The 21,715-nt window shown below is 35.6% G+C and overlaps 2 protein-coding genes across 3 annotated transcripts; one reads left to right on the forward strand and one right to left on the reverse strand.

Moving 5' to 3' along the window:
- The first annotated feature begins 1,313 nt into the window (after window positions 1-1,313).
- LOC145008691 (protein EXPORTIN 1A-like) lies at window positions 1,314-8,655 on the forward strand. Its single transcript, XM_078967288.1, has 26 exons — window positions 1,314-1,646; window positions 2,237-2,353; window positions 2,437-2,529; window positions 2,611-2,682; window positions 2,764-2,871; window positions 2,957-3,039; window positions 3,135-3,273; window positions 3,353-3,421; window positions 3,511-3,588; window positions 3,683-3,745; window positions 3,847-3,891; window positions 3,974-4,081; window positions 4,184-4,282; window positions 4,398-4,870; window positions 4,940-5,114; window positions 5,217-5,315; window positions 5,680-5,760; window positions 5,869-6,044; window positions 6,148-6,411; window positions 6,496-6,562; window positions 6,644-6,754; window positions 6,851-6,958; window positions 7,035-7,172; window positions 7,242-7,379; window positions 7,932-8,039; window positions 8,130-8,655. The coding sequence occupies exons 1-26, from the start codon at window positions 1,548-1,550 to the stop codon at window positions 8,253-8,255; spliced, it is 3,237 nt and encodes a 1,078-aa protein (XP_078823414.1). The 5' UTR covers window positions 1,314-1,547; the 3' UTR covers window positions 8,256-8,655.
- Window positions 8,656-12,266: 3,611 nt separating this feature from the next.
- On the reverse strand, window positions 12,267-15,480 carry LOC145012465 (scramblase-like protein). 2 transcript variants are annotated; one of them, XM_078971268.1, is made up of 11 exons: window positions 15,190-15,480; window positions 13,983-14,398; window positions 13,802-13,888; window positions 13,658-13,699; window positions 13,524-13,568; window positions 13,390-13,455; window positions 13,254-13,310; window positions 13,119-13,180; window positions 12,839-13,028; window positions 12,657-12,763; window positions 12,267-12,557 (listed from the first exon to the last, which is right to left on the reverse strand). In XM_078971268.1, the coding sequence occupies exons 2-11, from the start codon at window positions 14,340-14,342 to the stop codon at window positions 12,527-12,529; spliced, it is 1,047 nt and encodes a 348-aa protein (XP_078827394.1). In that variant the 5' UTR covers window positions 14,343-14,398; window positions 15,190-15,480; the 3' UTR covers window positions 12,267-12,526. The 2 variants fall into 2 exon arrangements, with proteins under 2 accessions (XP_078827394.1, XP_078827393.1); XM_078971267.1 differs by having other exon boundaries at window positions 13,983-14,401; window positions 15,190-15,479.
- Window positions 15,481-21,715: the final 6,235 nt, after the last annotated feature.

A 21,715-nucleotide genomic window follows, 5' to 3' on the forward strand; every position in this document is an offset into this window, starting at 1 on the left:
ACTAAAAGAAAAGAGAAGGTGAAGGCTAGATGTTGGGAACCTTTGGAAGCGTTAGTGTTGGCACAATCTTGGATTGATATTTCAGAAGATGCATCGGTTGGAAAAGACCAAAAGCATGACCGTTTTTTGATTCACGTTTTACACAGGTTCCATAAAGGAATGAACCGTGAAGAATACCGTTCAAAACATCAAGTGTACTCCAAATGGGGGAAGATGAACAAGGAAGTCATGTTGTTTAATGACTTGTGGAACAACATGAAACGTCAATGGAAAAGTGGAGAAAGCGATGAAGTCATTTTGAAGAAAGCGTTGAAAGTGTATCAAAAAGAAAATCTGAAGGCTTTCAAGTTTCTTGAAGTTTGGAATTTTTTTGAAAGATAACAGGAAATGACTGAGTAACAAAACATCTGACCAACATATCGACAGTTGGTCAAAACGCAGCAGAACATCTGAGTCCGACCACACTACATCAGATGCTCGTGTTCAATTTGATCTGAACGAAGATGAACCTGTTCCAATTTCACCACCTTCCTGACCATTGGGAAGAGACAAATCAAAAAGCAAAGAGAAAGGCAAAACGTCGGATTCAGATGATTTGAAAGAAATGAGAATCGACATGAAGGATATAAAAGAGAGAATGGACAAGATTTTGAAAATTGCTTCTGAAAGAGAGCTTCGGAAAAAAAGGGAGAGGGACATGCGAATACTAGCAATGGACACGTCGAATATGATCGGGGCCGAGCTTGAAGTGGTTTGGCGATGAAGGAGGAAGTGAAAAACCGTTACATGAATCGTGACTAATTTCTAGTTTTTTTTTCAAGTTTTTAATGGTTTCTTGTGTGTTTTTTTAAGTTGTTGATTTTTTGTTTCTAGTTTGTTTTTCTAAATTTTTAGGTTTTTTTTTTTTTTTTAAATTAAGTAATGTATGGTATTTGTATTTTTAATTAATGAAATATTATGTTTTTAAAATTATGTTTTTTTATTAAAAAATAAGTTTTATTAAATTAAAATAGTTAAAAAAAAAAAAAAAAACTAAAACTGTAGCATCACATCATTGGTGTGGCAAGAAACCACACTTAAATGGTAAAAAGTGACGTGATACTTAAACGGCGAAAAAGAGAGTGCACTTTCGGTGGCATCCTCCCTCAAACCTTAAGACGTTCAATGGCCGCATAACGTTCTAGTCCCATACGGTCTCGTCTAAAAAAGAAAAAAAAAACAAGTTTGGGCTAAAAAGTCGCACACTCGTCATTGGCAGCTCGCAGCATACAAAAGAGGAGGGAAGGCCTCCTTTCAATTCAAAGTCTCTCTCTCTCTCTCTCTCTCTCTCTCTCTCTCTCTACTCGTCATTTGTTCTGCTTCATTTTGAAGCTGTCTTATTTATTATATTTACTTATCTTTCTTCTAGAATCTGTATATACCTTCCTCCTCCTTTTGCATCCTCTAGGGTTTCGTCCGTACACTGCTTCCTTCAACGGGATTTTCTGCAAAAAAATTTCCACTCGAGGGTTTCGTCTAGGGTTTTACACTTGCACAATTTCTCTGCGATGGCGGCGGAGAAGCTTAGGGATTTAAGTCACCCGATTGATGTTGCTTTACTTGATGCTACTGTTGCTGCCTTCTATGGCACCGGATCTAAAGAAGAGGTTTGTCGCAATTCATTATCCCCTTTCCCCTTACTTCTATAAAACTAGACGAGGAATGTGATGCCCTGGAAACAATTTTTCATTAGTTTACGGATTCGGGGTTAATTGGTGACTGTTTGACCATCGTACATTCAACTCTAAGCCGTAAACGGACTTTTGACCTCGTTTGTACAGTATTTCTTTTACCAGAGTGATGAGAAGTGCACCTATTTCTCGTCTTGCATGAAAGAGATATAGTAGGAAGTGCTTAAGAACAAACTCGAGACCTGATTGTGGTGGCAATAGTATCAATGGCTCAATTCATCACAAGTTTAACGTTTATCTGGCTTTTGCATGTCACACCTATGCTAAATTAGGGTTGCATCCTTTTAAACATTTTGACCCAGTTTACCGGCTTCATGTATTAATATTTGCATCATCTCAAGTAGTACCATTTGAAATGACTGATAAACTCATGCCAACTGGTTTTATAGCAAGTTATATATATTTTTTACAATGATCATTGGTTACAAGCTTTTGATTATGTCGGCTTGTTGCTTTGCTTATATCTTTGTGATTATGTTTTTCATGCTTATATGTTAATAATACAGAGGACTGCTGCTGATCATATACTGAGGGAATTGCAAAACAATCCAGATATGTGGCTTCAAGTTGTTCACATATTATCCAATACACAGAGCATGAACACCAAATTCTTTTCTCTACAGGTGACTATCTCTATCATCTGGGATATGCTTCTCACAAACATTTTTTTTTTTTAATTACAAGATTATTGGTTTCTTGTCTACAGGTTCTTGAGGGTGTTATCAAGTATAGATGGAATGTATTACCTATTGAACAACGGGATGGCATGAAAAACTACATCTCTGATGTTATTGTAAAGGTATGGAATTCTATAGGTATTTTTTTAGATTCTCTTTATGATATATTCATAAAATTTAAAAGTAAATATTTTTTTTTTCAGCTTTCGAGTAGCGAGGGCTCTTTCCGCCAAGAAAGATTGTATGTTAACAAACTGAACATTATTCTAGTTCAGGTGAGCTGTTGTTTGCTTCAGTTTTAAGTTGAATTTTGCCATTAGAAACAATAATGAAATGACCTGCAAATGGATATGCAGATTTTGAAACATGAGTGGCCAGCCAGGTGGCGAAGCTTCATTCCTGACCTGGTCACAGCAGCAAAAACCAGTGAAACAATTTGTGAGAATTGCATGGCGATACTGAAAGTATGCTTGATGTTATTCATTTTACTTGTGTCTTGTTGCTTTTAAGCTTTCATATGTGGTCTAAATGTCAATCTTTGCTTTCCAGCTTTTAAGTGAAGAGGTGTTTGATTTCTCAAGGGGTGAAATGACTCAACATAAAATCAAGGAGCTTAAGCAATCCCTCAACAGGTAATGGTGACATCGATATTCTTTCTATTTAGTTTGACTATTGATGTTACATCTAATCCAACTAAAATTTACTTATTTGTTGTGATTGGTAACAGCGAGTTTCAACTCATACATGAATTATGCTTATATGTACTGTCAGCATCTCAAAGAACAGAGCTAATCAGAGCTACATTAGCTACATTACATGCTTTCCTTTCATGGATTCCTTTAGGCTATATCTTTGAATCACCACTGGTATGCTATTTTCCTTTATGGATTATATTTTTATCATGGAAACTATAATTCCACTAACATTTTCTACTGCATATTAAAGCTGGAGACACTCCTCAAGTTTTTTCCTGTGCCATCATATCGTAATCTGACCCTTCAATGCTTGACAGAGGTAATGCTAGGCACATGGAGAGGTATATATGTTGTTTTTAATGAAGAATGCAACTAACTCTTTTTTTTGTCATGCATTTATTGGCATAGGTTGCAGCCTTGAACTTTGGGGATTTCTACAACTTGCAATATGTTAAAATGTATAACATATTCATGGTCCAGTTGCAGGTATGTGAGAAAAACTTTTTATGTTGTGTTTTGCTCTATCTTTGTGCTTATGTTCTTTTGAATTATTTCTATTGTATGTTTTGTTTATTTGTAGACGGTTCTTCCAACTACTACAAACATACCAGATGCATATTTAAATGGCTCTAGTGATGAGCAGGTGATTATAGGGTTTAACAAGAAATCCATGTTATGTTTAACCTTGATTGATTTGAACAAAGTGTGACTGATAAGTTTTGTTCTTCTTTTCCCTCTTTTCAGGCATTCATTCAGAATCTGGCATTGTTTTTCACTTCATTTTACAAGGTAAGTATTTATTTTGTCTCGATTATTTTTCTCCTTCTGATAATTTTATTACATTAGATCTAATCTGGCACTCTGCATGCAGTTTCACATCCGTGTACTGGAATCCTCACAAGAGAACACTGCTGCACTTTTAATGGGCCTTGAATATCTCTTGAGCATTTCTTATGTTGATGATACAGAAGTTTTCAAGGTATGACGCACATTGTTTTTGCTTTTTTTTTTCTTTACAAATGGAACAAGATAAAGATACATTCTGGTTTATATAATATTTTCTGTGAATGTGTTTGAACAGGTTTGCTTGGACTATTGGAATTCCTTGGTGCTAGAGCTTTTTGAGGCAAATCACAGTCTTGATAACCCTGCAGCAAATGCAAACATGATGGGACTGCAGGTAGATTATGTGTCCACACATCTTATATTCCTACAGCAATCATGCACTTAACTATTTGATTCTTTTTTCTTTTTGGCATTTGTTTTCTCATGAATCTTATATCTTTGTGCACTAGATGACAATGCTTCCTGGTATGATTGATGGCCATGGTACTAAACTATTGCAAAGAAGACAACTTTATGCTGCCCCCATGTCTAAATTAAGACTGCTTATGATATCCCGCATGGCGAAACCTGAAGAGGTTCTGATTGTTGAAGATGAAAATGGGAACATTGTGCGGGAAACCTTAAAAGACAATGATGTCCTTGTTCAATACAAGATAATGAGGGAAACACTTATCTATTTGTCGCATCTTGATCATGATGACACTGAAAAGCAGATGCTGAAAAAATTAAGCAAACAGCTGAATGGTGAAGATTGGACGTGGAACAACTTGAACACATTATGTTGGGCAATAGGATCCATATCGGGGTCCATGATGGAAGATCAGGAGAATAGGTTTCTTGTGATGGTTATTCGTGATCTGCTAAATCTCTGTGAAATTACTAAAGGAAAAGACAACAAAGCTGTTATTGCAAGTAACATCATGTATGTTTTTCTGCTTACTTCCCTAAGAGACATTGCATTTAAACTATCTAATTTTTGGTGCACTGTCAGGTATGTTGTGGGACAATATCCAAGATTCCTCAGGGCCCATTGGAAGTTCTTGAAAACTGTTGTAAACAAGTTGTTTGAGTTCATGCATGAAACACACCCTGGTGTTCAGGATATGGCTTGCGATACATTTTTGAAAATTGTACAAAAATGCAAGCGCAAGTTTGTCATAGTACAGGTAATATATTATATATACTTATTGTTTTCTTCTATACCATCTTTGTAGATGCAAAAGTTGTAATTTTATTTTGTTAATAATGTAATCTTTTTGTTTTTCAAGGTTGGGGAGAGCGAGGCATTTGTCTCAGAACTGCTTACCACCCTCCCAACAACCATTGCAGATCTTGAGCCACATCAGATACATACGTTTTATGAATCTGTAAGTCTTAACGGGCTAGTTTTTTTTTTTTGTTTTTTTTCATTAAGTCATGTATGGGTAAAGTAGACGAATGGGTGATGATGTCTGTCTGAATAACCATTTTACCTTTACATTCCAAGACACAGTTTCATAATATTCATCAGTTGGAATGGAAAAGAAGGGCTAATAGGTAAATGGATAGTATCTTAATACATTAAGCTAAGTTTTTGGCTTAACCTGTTAAGTAAGTGCTTAACCCTTTTAGTATTGAAGTCAAAATGAAACAACCCTCAAGTGTGTCCTCATTACATGATATCAATGCACTTGTTTTAATATTGTTGGAGGTCTTTGTAGTAAACTTTTGTTGCAATATTTGATGTGGTAGGTTGGTTGTATGATTCAAGCAGAATCTGAGGTATCAAAGCGGGAGGAATATTTGCAAAGGCTGATGCATCTTCCGAATCAGGTAGGAAACTCATTCTTAGAAGGATGTTAGTTATTATTTTTTTTATTATTATGGATGGAGTCGTGAGCATTGTGTGATGCTGATATGATTGAGTTGTTTTATATGCAGAAATGGACAGAGATTATAGGACATGCGCGAGGCAGTGTGGATTTCTTAAAAGATCAAGATGTGATTAGGACCGTGCTTAATATTTTACAGACAAACACAAGTGCTGCCACTGCACTCGGGACACATTTTCTTTCTCAAATAACACTCATCTTTTTGGACATGCTTAATGTCTACAAGTATGTTTATGTTTCACAATCCAATCCAATCCAATCCAATCCAATCCATCCTTTTTTTTTTTTAAATGGTCTTACCAATCCGATATTTTCATGTGTTGCTCAGAATGTACAGTGAGCTTATATCATCCAACATTGCTGAAGGAGGGCCTTTCGCTTCTAGAACTTCATATGTGAAACTTCTAAGGTCTGTGAAGAGGGAAACACTGAAGCTCATTGAGACTTTTCTTGATAAAGCTGAGGATCAACCACAAATAGGAAAGCAGTTTGTTCCACCAATGATGGATCCAGTTCTTGGTGATTATGCTAGAAATTTACCAGATGCACGTGAATCAGAAGTTTTGTCTCTCTTTGCCACAATTATTAACAAGTATGTATATGCATGTTGTTTGCTTTGCTTGCTGTTTGACTTTCTTGCACTTCTGTAGGTTGACTTTTCTTGATTCCATTGTAGGTACAAGGGTGCTATGATTGATGATGTCCCACGTATATTTGAAGCTGTTTTCCAGTGCACACTAGAGGTTAGCCTTTCTTAATCTTTTAACATATATATTGTCTTTTTTTTAAGTGTTTATAATAGTTGTATTTGTTTGAGGTAACAGATGATAACCAAGAATTTTGAAGACTACCCTGAACACCGGCTCAAGTTTTTTTCATTACTTCGGGCCATTGCCACACATTGTTTCAGAGCTTTAATCTTGTTGTCACCAGAGGTTTGGTTTGGCTTCTAAGACTTGTTATTTATTTTTATTTTTTTAAAAAAGGTATGATTTTAATGTGTTTTTTTGATGTATGTATGTATGTAACAGCAATTAAAGCTAGTTATGGATTCGGTGATGTGGGCTTTCCGACACACTGAAAGAAACATAGCTGAAACAGGGCTTAATTTGTTACTAGAGATGCTCAAGAACTTTCAGGTTGGTTGGTTGATTTGATTAATAATAATAATAATAATAGTATATATGTAACAAATATTGTTGTGTGATGTGGCAGGAGTCAGAGTTCTGTAATCAATTCTTCAGATCATACTTTGTGGTGATTGTGCAAGAAATATTTGCGGTGTTAACAGATACATTCCATAAACCTGGTTTCAAGTTGCATGTTTTAGTGCTTCAGCACTTGTTCTGTCTGGTACTTTTCTGATTTTTATCTTTTTTTCTTTTTACAACATTTTGTGTAATCTTACCAATAAACTTGCAGGTGGAATCTGGTTCGTTGACTGAACCTTTATGGGATGCCTCAACAATTTCATATCCTTATCCTAATAATGGAATATTTGTTCGGGAATATACCATTAAGCTTCTATGTGGTTCTTTCCCCAATATTCCAGCATCCGAGGTACATCATGGGATTTATTTTGAGCAATAAGTAAATTACAAGTTCAGTTTTGTTGCAAATGCAAGCTCCATCAAGTCCAAAGTACCCAAATTAATCGTCAATCTTGTTCATCTTAGAATCTAAAAACAAATCCACTCAGTACCCAAATTAAAAGAAACCAGTTTTGGGTCTGTTTAGGGGGGGGGGGTTGGTTTAAAATTGAGGAATTCTTTTAGAAATTTGAATTGAAGAGTAGAGGATGAAAGAGATGAAGATTATAGTTGACATAAACAAGAGTAAAGGAAAGGAAAGTATATAAAAAAAGTAGTCAATATGCAAACAAAGAATTATTATTTATGTTTTATGTTTTGGCATAACTCACACCCGTTAGTGACAAAGGACAGAAGCTGAAAGAAAAGTAGTAAATATATATGCAAGAAAGAAAGGAAAGGAAACATAAGTTGTGAGTTATGTGTTATGAATATGATGGATGGAGGTCTTTTAAATAATAAAATTAGGTTAAGTGATTGTTTTTGGCTGGCATATCCAGGAATAATTGAGATTTGATTGTAGGTGACAAGGTTTGTGAACGAGGGGCTGTTTGAGTCAAAAAATGATCTATCTACATTCAAGAACCACATAAGGGACTTCCTTGTGCAATCTAAAGAATTTTCAGCGCAGGTAACCAAACTAAAAAACATATATACTATAAATGGTCTGTTGGATAAATAAAATAGTATTGTTGATGATGGTTTTGGTGATTGGTGGCAGGATAACAAGGATCTATACGCAGAAGAAGCCGCAGCCCAGAAAGAAAGAGAAAGACAGCGGATGCTTAGCATTCCTGGATTAATTGCACCCAATGAAATAATACAAGATGAGATGCTTGATTCATAAAATCAATTTTTATATTTTTCTTCTTGATTGTGATTATTATTTAGTAATGGAGGTATGTGAGCCAGTCACAGTGAATCATGGTGAAGCTCCGTCTATCCAAGACAGACATTGGAAGAAGAAATGATGATTGATGATTGATATGTAGAGTAGTGGTAGACGACTAGTAGTATTATTTTAGGTGGTTTTTATGTAAGCACTAAGCAAGGAAGGTTTTATTTTGTTGATTGGTGTAAGTAAGTAAGTAAACAAGGAAGAAGAAAAAAGAGCAAGTATTTCAATTTGATCAAGTGCGCGTGGGATATGGGGGTTTTGCTTGTTTCTAAATAGCTGCATGTATTATGTATAACATATGACGGGTGGTTGCTACTTGCTAGCAAGTTTTGAACAAAATTCTTTTTTATGTTTGTGTTTATGTTTATGGTGTGACTTCAGACCCAGTATCTTTTCGATTTAGACCGACTTTGGTTTACCCTTTTCTGCTTTATCTTTTTTAGTCGAAAACTATTTTACTTTATTATTTCTTGGATAAAAATAAATTTAAATAGATTGATGGTTGCATGTTTGCTTCTTTTCTAATATATATATATATATATATATATATATATATATATATATATATATATATATATATATATATATATATATGCACTTGAATAGTTATTAAGAGAATCTTGATTAATCAGGTGCATTTCATGATTAAATTTATATTTCCAATCAAATGATTTATCGTATCATGGGTTCTGGACAAGTCTACAAACGAGTGGAATCAGAGGTGTTGTGATTTTTAAGTTTACTTGGTTTTAAGATCGAATTCAAGGGATAAGATACAACATCAATATGTATAAGATCATGCAATTTTTGCAGACACATCACAATAATATATATTGAGGTAAACGTTTATGCTGATAAAAATACCTCTTATACATAATTATATCCTTTTGCAGATAATTGTTGACAGCTGACCACAGTAAGTATAACATAGATCATGTTTTAACGAAGTTACCCTTCCGAAACATTTTTCATGTACGTTATGGCCTAAGAATGTTACAGTTTTTGATACTTTTGAAGTTTTACTTTCATTTAACTTTTTGAGGAAAATGACTCAAGAGGATAACCAAAATTTTGAGTTTGTACTCATTTGGTCCCATTCATTTTTTATGTATCTAATATACCATCAAACTTATTGTTTGTGTTCACCATATCTCTTTGACCGGCTATCACATATCAAAAGCCGGTCAAAAGGGTTATGGTAAACTCAAACAACAAGTTCGATGATATATTAAGTACAAAAAAGAAAAAAGACCAAATGAGAACAAACTCAACAGTTAGTTACCCTTTAGAGTCATTTTCCCTATATTAATTGGCTCATGCTTCTTTGTACTTGGAGCAACTTAAGGAACAGGTTAGGTTTGTGGGATTCTCTCTGTGATTTCTTGAAATTTGGAGTACATTGTCGGTGTTTGGTGTAATCAGCCAAACAACTATTTATATATTTTTTTTCCCAAAGGGATCCGATAAATCAGTTACTTTGTTTCCGTACATGTCGGATTCTAAACAAAAGTTTGTAATCTTCATTTCATATAATCGTTATATTTATAGCCAACAATATCAAGTTTACCTGGTAAAAAGTTTTGGTCCCGTTTAAATATAACCAATCGTTGAGATGCAAATGTTGATGCCAATGACATTATTCAGATGATCAACAAACTACTTGACCTAAGTGAGGACTAATCGGTGAACCGAATTTGTAAACTAAATAGTTTTAGGAACATCAAATATAACCAATATTTTTAAGAAACAATTATTGAAAGACATACTGTTAACAACAATACAAAATAAATATCATACATATTTTTTTTTTATTACAAAATGTAGATTATAGTATTGAGAAAAATGAAATTAAGTGAGATCATTTTCAATATTTAGATGTATGAAAATAGTTATATAAAGAGGGAGACGTTTGAACCAAACTTATTATAATTTGGGAAATTGACTTGATAGGGTAATGAAATTATTGGGAGTGTTCATATTTATGTAATTTTTTTGTACATATGTAGATAATGATCCATGAGCATAATGAACTATTGATTTTGTTCATATCTAGACAATTTTCTTTTTTTTATTCAAATTCGACCATTTAACTTATTAAACTTTATATAATACTCATTGTTTCAAAGAATTTAATTGGTAGTTGAAGTCGTGAAACATTCGCTCCACTCTTGTTACCTCAAACCATTTATGACCTTTGCTAAACTATCACCAATTATTACCCCTAATGTATTGATACCAATGCAAAAACCATTAATACATATAAAGTAAGATATAAATCAAACAAGCTAACAACACATAATAGCAAATAAATAAATCATCTTCTAAAGTATGCTAATGCACATTTAAAGTTCTAACTAGCCAAGCATAAGGTCCGGTGAGTTCGTGTTTTTAAGAAAAATACCTTAACGTACTTAAACCATGTTAAAATTTCATCTTGATGATGTCGGTAAGTTAGGTGTATTCGACAAGAAGATTAAAAATGAACTATACTCACTTTACTGATATAATTTGACCGCACAAAAGAAAATAAATATACAAGCATTTGATTTGTGTGGGAAACTCTCAACCTCACAAAAGCATCTGATGTGGATTGACAGTTGACTCCAATTATTTTTTTTTTTTTAAATAAAATAAAAGTTTAATACATATTGATTGAAGGCAAACGGGCAACAAGCTGCGCCGCTAGCTCTTTCTGGATGGCAAAACCAATTCTTTTGAAAATAATATTTGTGGATCTAGGAGATATGACATTAGAATGCATGACCCGTTGGACTCTATTAAGGAGCTCTACCGCCTCCGGTGCGAGAAAACCAAATGTATCGAATGCAAAAGGAACAAACACATGTTGATTTTATCTACATGCATTCTCGTGCTTTACCACTTTGCATGCAGCGACTTTCAAAGTGGCATGTCCAACTGTGAAACCCCCACTCCCCAAACCAACGAGTGGAGAGACCCCAGTAAGATCCACGCACGCATGCTTCTCTCCTATCCATACAAGACCAAAATGTCAGCCGGTCTAAGTGTGGACCTGCCATCCTGTAGGTTCGTCAAAAAGTTCACTGGCGCTTCTTTCTTCACAGCAATACCAACATGCCGACAAGCATCAAAGATAACATCCCGAACCACATCATGTCTATACTTGAAATCAGGGAGCTCTCTACAATGAACCGCGTGTTCCCCAAAGGTATCCAAACATGCCTTGCGACAAACTGTGCATATCTCGTCAATTGGGAATATGGGAATCATGAGGCGGTAACGAAGTATAGTTCGGTACTCCATAGGAGACATATGTTGGCCAAGACCATCAATAAGGATAGTTAGCAGAAAATCCGGAGCATGAGGCGCCCGCAGACACTCAAAGAATGCTTTCTGTCTGACAGTCATGTTGAAGTCGACTTCCAATTATTGATTTAAATTTCTAAAATAATGGTACTATGTGGAAAACTTTAATAAGTTGGATGGTTGAATGTATTAAAAAAATTGTGAACAAAACTAATAGTTAATTATCCTTTTGGGTATTATCTTTATCATGTATATGCTATGTAACTGTAACTTGCTACAATAGTCATAATGAATATATATGAACGATTCCAATAAACGATTCCAATAAATTCGTTGCCTTTATGTATACAAAAAAGGTTATGTGAACAAAACAAAAAGAATATCACCCTAACAAGTCAATTTCCCTTCTTCTTCTTATTATTATTATTATTATTATTATTATTATAGCCCTCTAGTCTAAATAGTTGGCCGGTCCACTAGGAACTTCTTGTGCTTAAGCGGCCAGGGCACTAGTCAGCAGCCTAGACCAATTTGCATGCAACAGCCAGCCGTAATGATATAAACCGGACAATTTTTATTAATTCCTTTGTTCAGGGAATGCTCAAAGAAAAATTGATGAGAATTCTATGAAGATACAGATTGCCGGTTGTCTAATTTAAACTTTCAGCCTTGAGATTAGAAACACAAAATTCTATAGTATTTCAAATCATTCATCTTCCAGTCATTTCCAAACCATTTTACCAAGTGTACGTGTGTGTGTGTGTGTGTACACAAACACATTTACTGGAGCAATTTTACAATTAACCGCAGCAATGCAATGCAATGCAATGTATACTTGAATCATCTCTCAACACAACTCTAATGATACAATTAACAATGAAATGACATCATGAATATCGGAATGCTGATGTGGCAGGCATCTCTCTTTCTGTCTGTCATTCAGCAACCGCAATAAAAGGAAGCCCCCTGCCAATAATACAATTCAAAATAACATCATAAAACTAAGGGAATTCACACCTTCAAAAATCAAAGCTTTTAAATCCATCCATAAACAAAAACATTTACCAGCCTCCATGTCTTGAAAAATAGTCATTATCCAAAGACACAGCCAGTGCAACTGTCACTGCCCTCTCTGACAATGTCAATCGACGCTCCACATTAAATTCTCTCACCTACAACAAACAATTAAAAAACATCATCATCATCATCATCATCATCATCATCATCATCAGTAGCTATTTAAGTACCTTTCCAGAGAGGTGTGATGTGGCAGCACTTTCAAATCGGATGACATATTGACCAGCATCAGTCAACACCTCATAACCAAAACCTCTCCAGTCACGGTCAATCTCAGCCAACACCTCACCATGAATCCCCTTTAAAGTAAATGTCCAGTGCCAAAAACCAGGATTCTCTACCACTGCAAACTGCTCATCACTGCATGCACAAAAAAATGACCAATCTCCCCTCCTCAATATACTTACTAATTACCATAGGGAACCAAATACAAACAATTTACAAATTTACCCCAAGTACAGATCATAAACCCTCCTCCAAAGATGCCATCTTCTATGAACCACACCAATTTCCTGGAGACAAAATTTTAATAATTTTATTCTCGAAAATTTTTCGATTTCAAAACAGTAAACCCATCATTCATACCTTTCCACCTACTTCTGCATAGATTGAGCTTGTTATCCACCAAAAGGGCCTTCTCACCTGTATATATTAATAAAGTAAATAAACTTATATATATAATGAAGGGGTAGTAAAGTAAATATATGTCCATTAGTCTTACCCTAAACAGCTCGTTACCATAGCCATCTGTTATAGTAGCAACAAAAGGTCGCCTAAGACGAAGCAACTGCCAATACAAATTGAGAAAAAGTCAAAGCATCGTATTCACCAATATAAAACATAAATACAATCTACCTGTCTCATAATCACATTGCTCTCCTCACGAATAAAACCTGCAGGCTGAAAAGAAAAGAAAAAAAATGTTATCTTAATCCCTTTTATATAACATCAAACATTTAAAGAGAAAATGGATTTTGGAAAAAAAATACCTCATGTGGGTTGCTCACATCAACTATTGCATATCTGTTCGCCTAACAAACGTATCGATATTCATAAAATAACACAATCATTATTTTTTTTCTTTAAACACACAAAAATCATTATTAATACCAAGTAATGAGTGTTTCAATTACCTGTTCAAAGCCAAGTGTAAGGTTGGCCCACTCTATGTCCCTAGTAATGAGCAGATTAGATCTTGAAAGAAGAGGTGCAATCCAAGCCTGGAAGATTAATGCATCATTTTCTTTTCTGTCTTCAACTCTTAATCTTACTAAGGAAGTAAATTCTACAAAAGAAATTAAAACCTCAACTCACCTCCTCAGGGGAAGAAGATTCTAGAGGCTCTGTGGATAATTGTTTGGGTCCATCATCCCCACTTAAAGACCTGCCATGGAAACCCCTTTCTTCTTTAACACCACTCTCAATAAACTTTTGCTTTCTTTTTTCATGTGTCTTTTTCATTTTAGCATCTGCAACCCACAGCTTTACTAGAAAATCTCTACTCAAGTTACTTCCATTGTGTATTGCTCTAGAACCATAGTACCCTTTGCCCAAACCAGTTTCCTTGAATACTGGAATCTTATCAGCAACAAGAACATCATTTTGTTGCTTCTTCACTATAGCTCTAATGACTTTTGGCTGAGTCACACGCTGCAAATTTTTTATCCAGTTCATTGTCAACCAAGTTCTGACAACTTAAACAACACTTAACCCTTGTCTTACTCCATTGACTTCTGTTTGAAAGCAAAAAGTTGTAGTTTAGAACATAAGAAATCACATCTCCATTGTTAAACACAAAGATTTACTTAGAATATTGATGCAAAATTCACATTTGTAATATCTAAATTGAAAGATGAACTCGTTGTTGAGGTTGAAAAGCTACAGGTACCGGTTATTAAACAGAAATGAGAAGTTCTAAAAATGTTTTTCGGATCTTAATCTGGAACTAGCGTTCAATGAAAATGATTGTGTGAAACAATCATTTTCATTTGTCATTTTAATTATCTGAATCATTTCAAACAAAAAGATTGCTTGATAAAACTGATGATAAACATTAGATAAGAGGATAGTTCTCATTTTTCTCTAAACATTTTGTAGTGGCTAATTACTAAAGGATCCACCAAGCCATTTTTAAGGATTTGTTATAATTCCATGTCTATTATAAGCAACTACATATAGATGCACCAAATGGAAGAACTTCTGACTTCCCTTGTTAAGCAAAGCTCAACTGATTTGTCAAACTTAATCATCCACGCATACTCAAACATGAGGATCAATCTGAGTTTTTGTCTAAATCATTGAGGCATTTTATCAAACAGTTGGTGCTCATAAAAAAATCACTACAAAAAGTTGAAACCAGAACAAATACGAAAAAGGAAACAACCAGTTATCCATTAAAAAACAAAATCCTCGTCCTACACTTCATCTTCACTACCAGCGGAGACGCAACAAGTACATAAGAATCATACAAAACACAAAAAGAAGCAGCAATACTAAACGGAGGTCATAGAAAACGCAATACCAGCAGAGAAGAGAAATCGCCGAATAAGCTCTGGGGAGGAATTGAAAAGCAATTTCTTGAATACTCGACCTCAATTGCTCCTGGGCTTCTCTAATGCGTTTCTTGATAGTCGACGCTCGATGATGTCTTGATCGATGGTAGCAAATTGAAGAAAATGTGTATTTGAGTTGTTAATTGACGGTAATCCCTTTATTTAACGGGATACCAAATTACCAATACCAATATATCACTTCTCGTCTTTTTCCTTTGCCCTTTTCAACAATTTGACTATCTATTAAACATTGTCGCATTTGAAACATAGCTGACAAAAAGAAATGCACACTTATATATAAAGCGAGTTTGACCCGTATAAAAAGAAACGATGGGTCAACGAGGTTGCGGCCCTTTGGGGTTCCACGGTCCAAGGGGTGGAACCCCTAACTAGATGGTGAATTAGATCGATCAACGTATTGGGTCTACGAGGGAGAACCCTTGGAGAATGATTATTTTATCTATCAACGGTGTCCCGTGGGGGTTGGGGCATAGCTCATGAACTTATATGAAATTTTAGAGTTGGAATGGAGTGGAAAAACATGTTCGAAAGTGGCAAAAGTTGTGGAGTCACCTACTTTATGGGTATGGGTGTATACTCAACATACATGGGCTATGCATCAGCGGATTTAGGACCGCTGAGTGTAAAATGTTGATCCTTAGATTGGGTCTACCAAGTGCAGACGGCTGATCCGTAGACTTGGAATCAGCAAATCCAACGCTTTTAAAAAAAAATATGAAAATAGTTGTAGCTTTTAGATATCTGGTAATAACTTCCAAAGCTGTATTTTGTCAATATTATGCATTTTGGGAATACAAATAGAAGAGATACTCCATATTTTTGGGTCTCTCTCGTAGAACACTCCATATACTCTTTGTAATCTTGATTTCTTTTTGTGTCTAAGTCGGAAGTGCATTTGATAAATTTATTATATTTAATTTTGTCTAACCCAGACAATTAGGATTGAAATATTAATCACGGAAAATGAACACACACGATATATGAAAAATCTAAAATTTGATTACCAATTTAATCATGGTTTATACCCAAATTCTAACACACTTGAACCGGGGGAAGTAACTTTAGTTGCCGATTAGAAGCTTCACACTAATGAATACAAATTCATGAAGAAAAACAAAAAAAACTAGTCGAAGAAATTAGGAACCTATACGAGTTTAATATGACGAGACCTAGATGGCCACATAAGCACTCACAAATTTTAGTTTATTATCTTCTTAGTTCTACAATAGTTTGTAAGGATGCAACCTGCAAATATCTACAAAATAAAAGCATCTTCATTATTTGTGGTTTATTACAAAAATGGATTTTAAAAAAATTTGGGCAAAATATAAGGACCTTTCAAATGTTAGGTGCTGTTTGTTTTTTCTAAAAAAATACTCCAGACCACTTATTGTTGCGCCGTGCAACATACACGCAGTACTTGACCCTTTGCAGCTGTTTGTTTTTCAGAAGACTTCTGACTTAAAAACTGTTGCGCATGTGCTGCGTGACGCAACACTAAACCAACTGCTTCAAACCTTTTCACGCCTTACTTTAACTTACTGCAACAGTCTGCAGACGTTAAAAAACATACTTTTTATTAAATGCTGCAACCGTTTGTTCCACCTCTTCTGCTCCAAAGGGTTGCAGAGGTGGTCCGCAAACTTCAGACATTTTTGCTTAGAAAAAACAAAAAACACTTTAATCATGCTCATGTATGTTCCTTTTTTTCCATTGTACTTCAATGAGATAAGTTTAGCATTGGTACATGTCTTATATCTCTCATTCTAAGCAAAGTACTATTGAACATATTCAAGGAACATATTGTCATTTTCACCATCACGGATAGAGCCTTGAAACTTTTGTGTAATTAAATGTCTCATAACCATTAAGGAGATACGGTTGGATCAATCCCATTTTTTGAATTGCTGCGACATCATTGACACATCTTCCATTAAATACCTATATAACTTTACTTTTAACACCCACAATCCATTAAACACCCATTTAATCCTAATCACCATTTGTTATTCATATTGAACCATTCATTTATCATTAAACCCTACTCCAAATCATCACCCACACTCCATTAAACTCATATTCAATCTTAATCATCACCTTATTTGTGACATCCCCATTTTCTTGGCCAGAAAAGGCTGATTTTGTTTATGCTTTATAAAAATCAGAGTTCTTCTTTTAATAAAAATGTTGCGGAATTCGTTCCCAGAAAAACACGATAAATATGTTATTAAAACATTTTCGAAGAAACGTATTTTATTCATTTTAAAACGTTTGGGATGTCATCGTCAATATAGGAACATAAGCATAAACAGAACTTACATTTATTTACACTAGTGATCTACATCTCTTTAATCTCTCAGTGTAATGTGACTTCATATCAACACCTGTGATATAAATAAACTGATTGGGTCATGTTGGGAAACCCGGTGAGTACATAGGGTTTTCAACCCACAATATTATAATTATTATGTTTAAACAATCAAACAATCAACCCAATTAGCCATCCCCATTATCTTCTTTAGTCTTAAGGATTTATCCTAAGAGTCATCTATTCTGCATTCGTTTATTCCGAAGTCCCTTACTTCCAGGGTTATAGGACTGACACTAAATCCATAGCTTCCAATGTTCGTTCATAAAGCACTAATTCCATAGCTGCTATAGTCTATTCATCGGGTACTAAATCCATAGCTACAAGTGTTTATATAATAGGTACTAAGTCCATAGCTACCAATTCCTTAACAGGTACTAAATCCATAGCTACCGGTGTTTGTCCAATAGGCACTAAGTCCATAACTGCCGATGTTTATTAGGCACTAAGTCCATAGCTGCCAATGTTTACTCACGTCATCTTTTATCTCTCATCGTTCATCTACCCATGTCATACCCAACATATTCGTATATATAAAATACGTATACAGTTTAAATCCTTTAAAACATGCATAAAAACGTTCATCCAACATAGACAACAAGTATACAGATAATATGCACACATAGCACATAGTTTATATAAAATACTTCATATATATGTGTAAGATGAAAGTAACTATGCACTCACTTGAAAAGGTGGTGATTCCGAACTCAGACAGCGCTTCACTTCTTAAAAAAAAAAAATTTCCTTCGACGAAACCTAGTATTATTACCACTAGAGTTTAGTGTATTATTCACCGAGACTAATTAATAGTCTAGCTATTATTACTATTATATAATCGGGAAATAATAGTTATATAACCTATAATAATAGCCCAATTACTTATTATATGTTCTTAATAACGTTAAGATAATTAAATAAAAACTATATTAAAAATAGCGTAGGCGTAGCTCACTTACAATGGGTTTTATAGAAAACCAGGCTTTGCTTGGAGCAGCATTCCCATGTGGAAAAGCTCTTCTTCTCAGAGCCGTCGAGCACTTAGGGGCTTTCGCCTTGTGCTAGGGAGGTTCCTTAGGCTTTTCGGGGGGTTTCGGGGCTAGAGAGAGGTTCTAGAGAGAGAGAGTAAAGAGAAGAAACAATGAGAAAGGTGTGAATAAAATGAGGGTGAGAGAGGTTCTATTTATAGGGTGAAAATGGCTGAACTTGGTGCCACATGTCACCATCTAGTGACAAGACTTGGGGAGAAAGCAATGGCCAAGATTGTGCCACATCACCCATTTTCGCACAACACACTTCCGACTTCTAAAATCCATAACTTTCACATACGACCTCCGTTTTTGACGTTTTTTAAATCCACGCGTAGGTAAAAATAATATCTACAACTTTCATTTTGACTCTGTCAGCTAATTCTCGACCGATCTTAAATTTATCAGTACGAGACTTTTAGACTGTTAAATGACCGCGAAGAATTCGTAACTCCTTCATACGGACTTTGTTTTCATCTGTCTTTTTACTGTTAAGTTCCTATTAATGAGATCTTTAACTCTCATTTAAGTCACGTAAGCCAAAAACCGCTCGAACTAAAATTTGAGTTTCGGGTCGTGCACTTCTAAGCCGAATCTTAGAAAAATCATAACTTCTTCATACGAAGTCAGATTTGGGCGTTCTTTTTATGGATTTTCTCAGTTTAACATATTATACGACTTTCGTTTAGATCACTAAGGCTAAAAAGTCCTCCATCTTAAAATCAATATTTACGCTTCCGGTGCCGTGTCGGTTCCGTCGCGAAACTTCGACGGGTCATAACTTCTTCGTTATAACTCCGATTTCGACGCTCTTTATATGTACGGAAACCTTGTGACATATTCTACAACTTGGTTAAGATAATTTATTCTAAATAATCTTTTGTCGAAAAGTCATTTTCGACCCCTATTACCTCTAAATTGACTAGCCCGGATCTACGGGCGTTACATTATTCACCTATTATACTACTTGCATTGTGGATGCTCTAAATCCATGTAAAGTAGAGCCGGTTCTTTGTTTTCATAGTCTTTCACCTAAAAAAACTATAAATGCTATTGTGAACGTAATGTTCAAATAGTGATCAAAGAACAATCTTATTTAGATCAATTGTTGCCCACATGAAAAATTATTTTAGATTTATCTTGTAGACACACATTGTAACGTCTCATTTTCACAATCAAAATTTTTCATTTTAAATAACATGAAATCACCATTTACAAAAAAACCCAAGTTATGAAAATTGTTAATGTATGGTCCATTAGCATGACCCAAACATCAAGACCTGGCGTGCCAGCCTTGCCTGACGCTCGCCTGTCGAACTTGTCTAGCTCTTGCGCTTGACGCTCGCCTAGCGCCCGGACGGTCTTTTCCAGCTCCTTGCTAGTTGGGCCTAAGTTGGGCTGGCCCAAGGCCTGACCTAACTCTCCCTTAACCTAATTGTACCACATAAATATAATGCTTCCTCCTCACTGAGGAGGTAGTCCTTAACGATCTAAAAACCCTATAGCTTCTTACGAGATTCTAGCCACCTTCTCCAACCTAGAGCCTCTATGGCCAAACTCTCACCCAACACACCAAAATGGTTATCTCCAGCTAGGGATAATGTAACGCTTAAGTCTTGGTAAGTTCTTCTTTTAACCTTTTATATTTATATTGTTCCATTTAGACCTTTGAGTTGTACGCGGGGCGTACAACGAAGTACGCTTAGCGTACAAGTAATGAGGCGAGTACGCGGGACGTACCTGGTGGTACGCTTAACGTACTCATGCGAGGGTGATCGAGGGTTCCGAACGCGTACGCGGGGCGTATAGTTTCGTAAGTGGGGCATATGCGATGGTTAATGAAAACCCTAAATTTAGGGTATGACCATTATATAAGCATCCTTATGGACTTGAAACTCTCATTTCACTAGCCTCCTTGTTCCATTTTACCCTACTTTCGAACCCTAATCCTTCCTTGTTTGTTTTGGAGCTTAGAAGTCTATTAGAATAATATTTTGGTGCTTTTGAAGAAGGTGTTCACTCTTGAAGATTCATTGGAGAAGTTAAAGCTTTTAGATCCATAACCTTATGAGCTTTTGGCTCTCATTTGAGGTATAAAGTCTTGAGCTTGGTGTTTATTTGCTTAGATCTCTTTTGGGTTGGGTTTATGGACTCTTTTGGTCCTATTGAAGAAGTCTCATGAGTCCATGTCGTTTTTGGAACTTAGAGTTGCCACTCTTAGTGTTATTTGGGATCTAGAGTCATCAAGTTGTCATTTTTTGGGGTAAACCCACCCATGCATGAGTTAAGGCCATTTTCATGGAAGTAGAATGCTATTTTCGGAGTTTGGGCTTATTTGGGGCATGCAAAGTCACTAAGTCAGTAACTTTATGGGTTTAGACGTTAAGTAGGACTCAGATCTGTGATTTGGACCATTGGTTTAAAGCATTAAGGGCTTAGTAGCGAAAAAGACTTAATAGAGGAGTACGTTGGGCGTACAAGCTGGTACGCGCATCGTACATGTCATGAAGCCAATACGCTCTGCATACAACTGAGTATGCCCCCGCGTACTCAGTTAGAGTATGCTTCACATATGTGGGCCTCGGTTTGGGCCATTCCATGGACTTCGTTGCTTTGAGCGTTAATGGGTCATCATAAAATAGTTTTTTGGCTAAGAATATGTTTGGGCTTTAGGGAGAGGCCTATTTGAGGAGTTTGGGCTTGTTATTAGGCCTTTCATATGATGGATTTGGGCTTTAGCCATGGGTCAGATTAGGCCAGGGGTCAATAGGACAACGACTAAGGATTTTTCTTTTGTGAGATTCAGCATCTGAGGTGAGTTGCCTCACTGGGCTATAGCAGGTCTAAGGCACCAATGTCGACCCTTTTTGGTTATGCTAGGATGCTAGGAGTCTACGTGACCCTTGCATGTGTTATGTGTTACTATGTATACCGAGCGGGGCTCGATGCCAGGCGAGGCCTGAAGATTGGAACATATGCTAGAGTTTATGATTGTTATGTGTATTAGTATGATTATGTGATATTGATTGAATGAGCATGATGGGCGAGGCCTGAAAATAACAGATCTGTAAATCGAGT

This window comes from Lactuca saligna, chromosome 8 (assembly GCF_052625555.1).
Source record: "Lactuca saligna cultivar CGN05327 chromosome 8, ASM5262555v1, whole genome shotgun sequence".
NCBI lineage: Eukaryota > Viridiplantae > Streptophyta > Magnoliopsida > Asterales > Asteraceae > Lactuca > Lactuca saligna.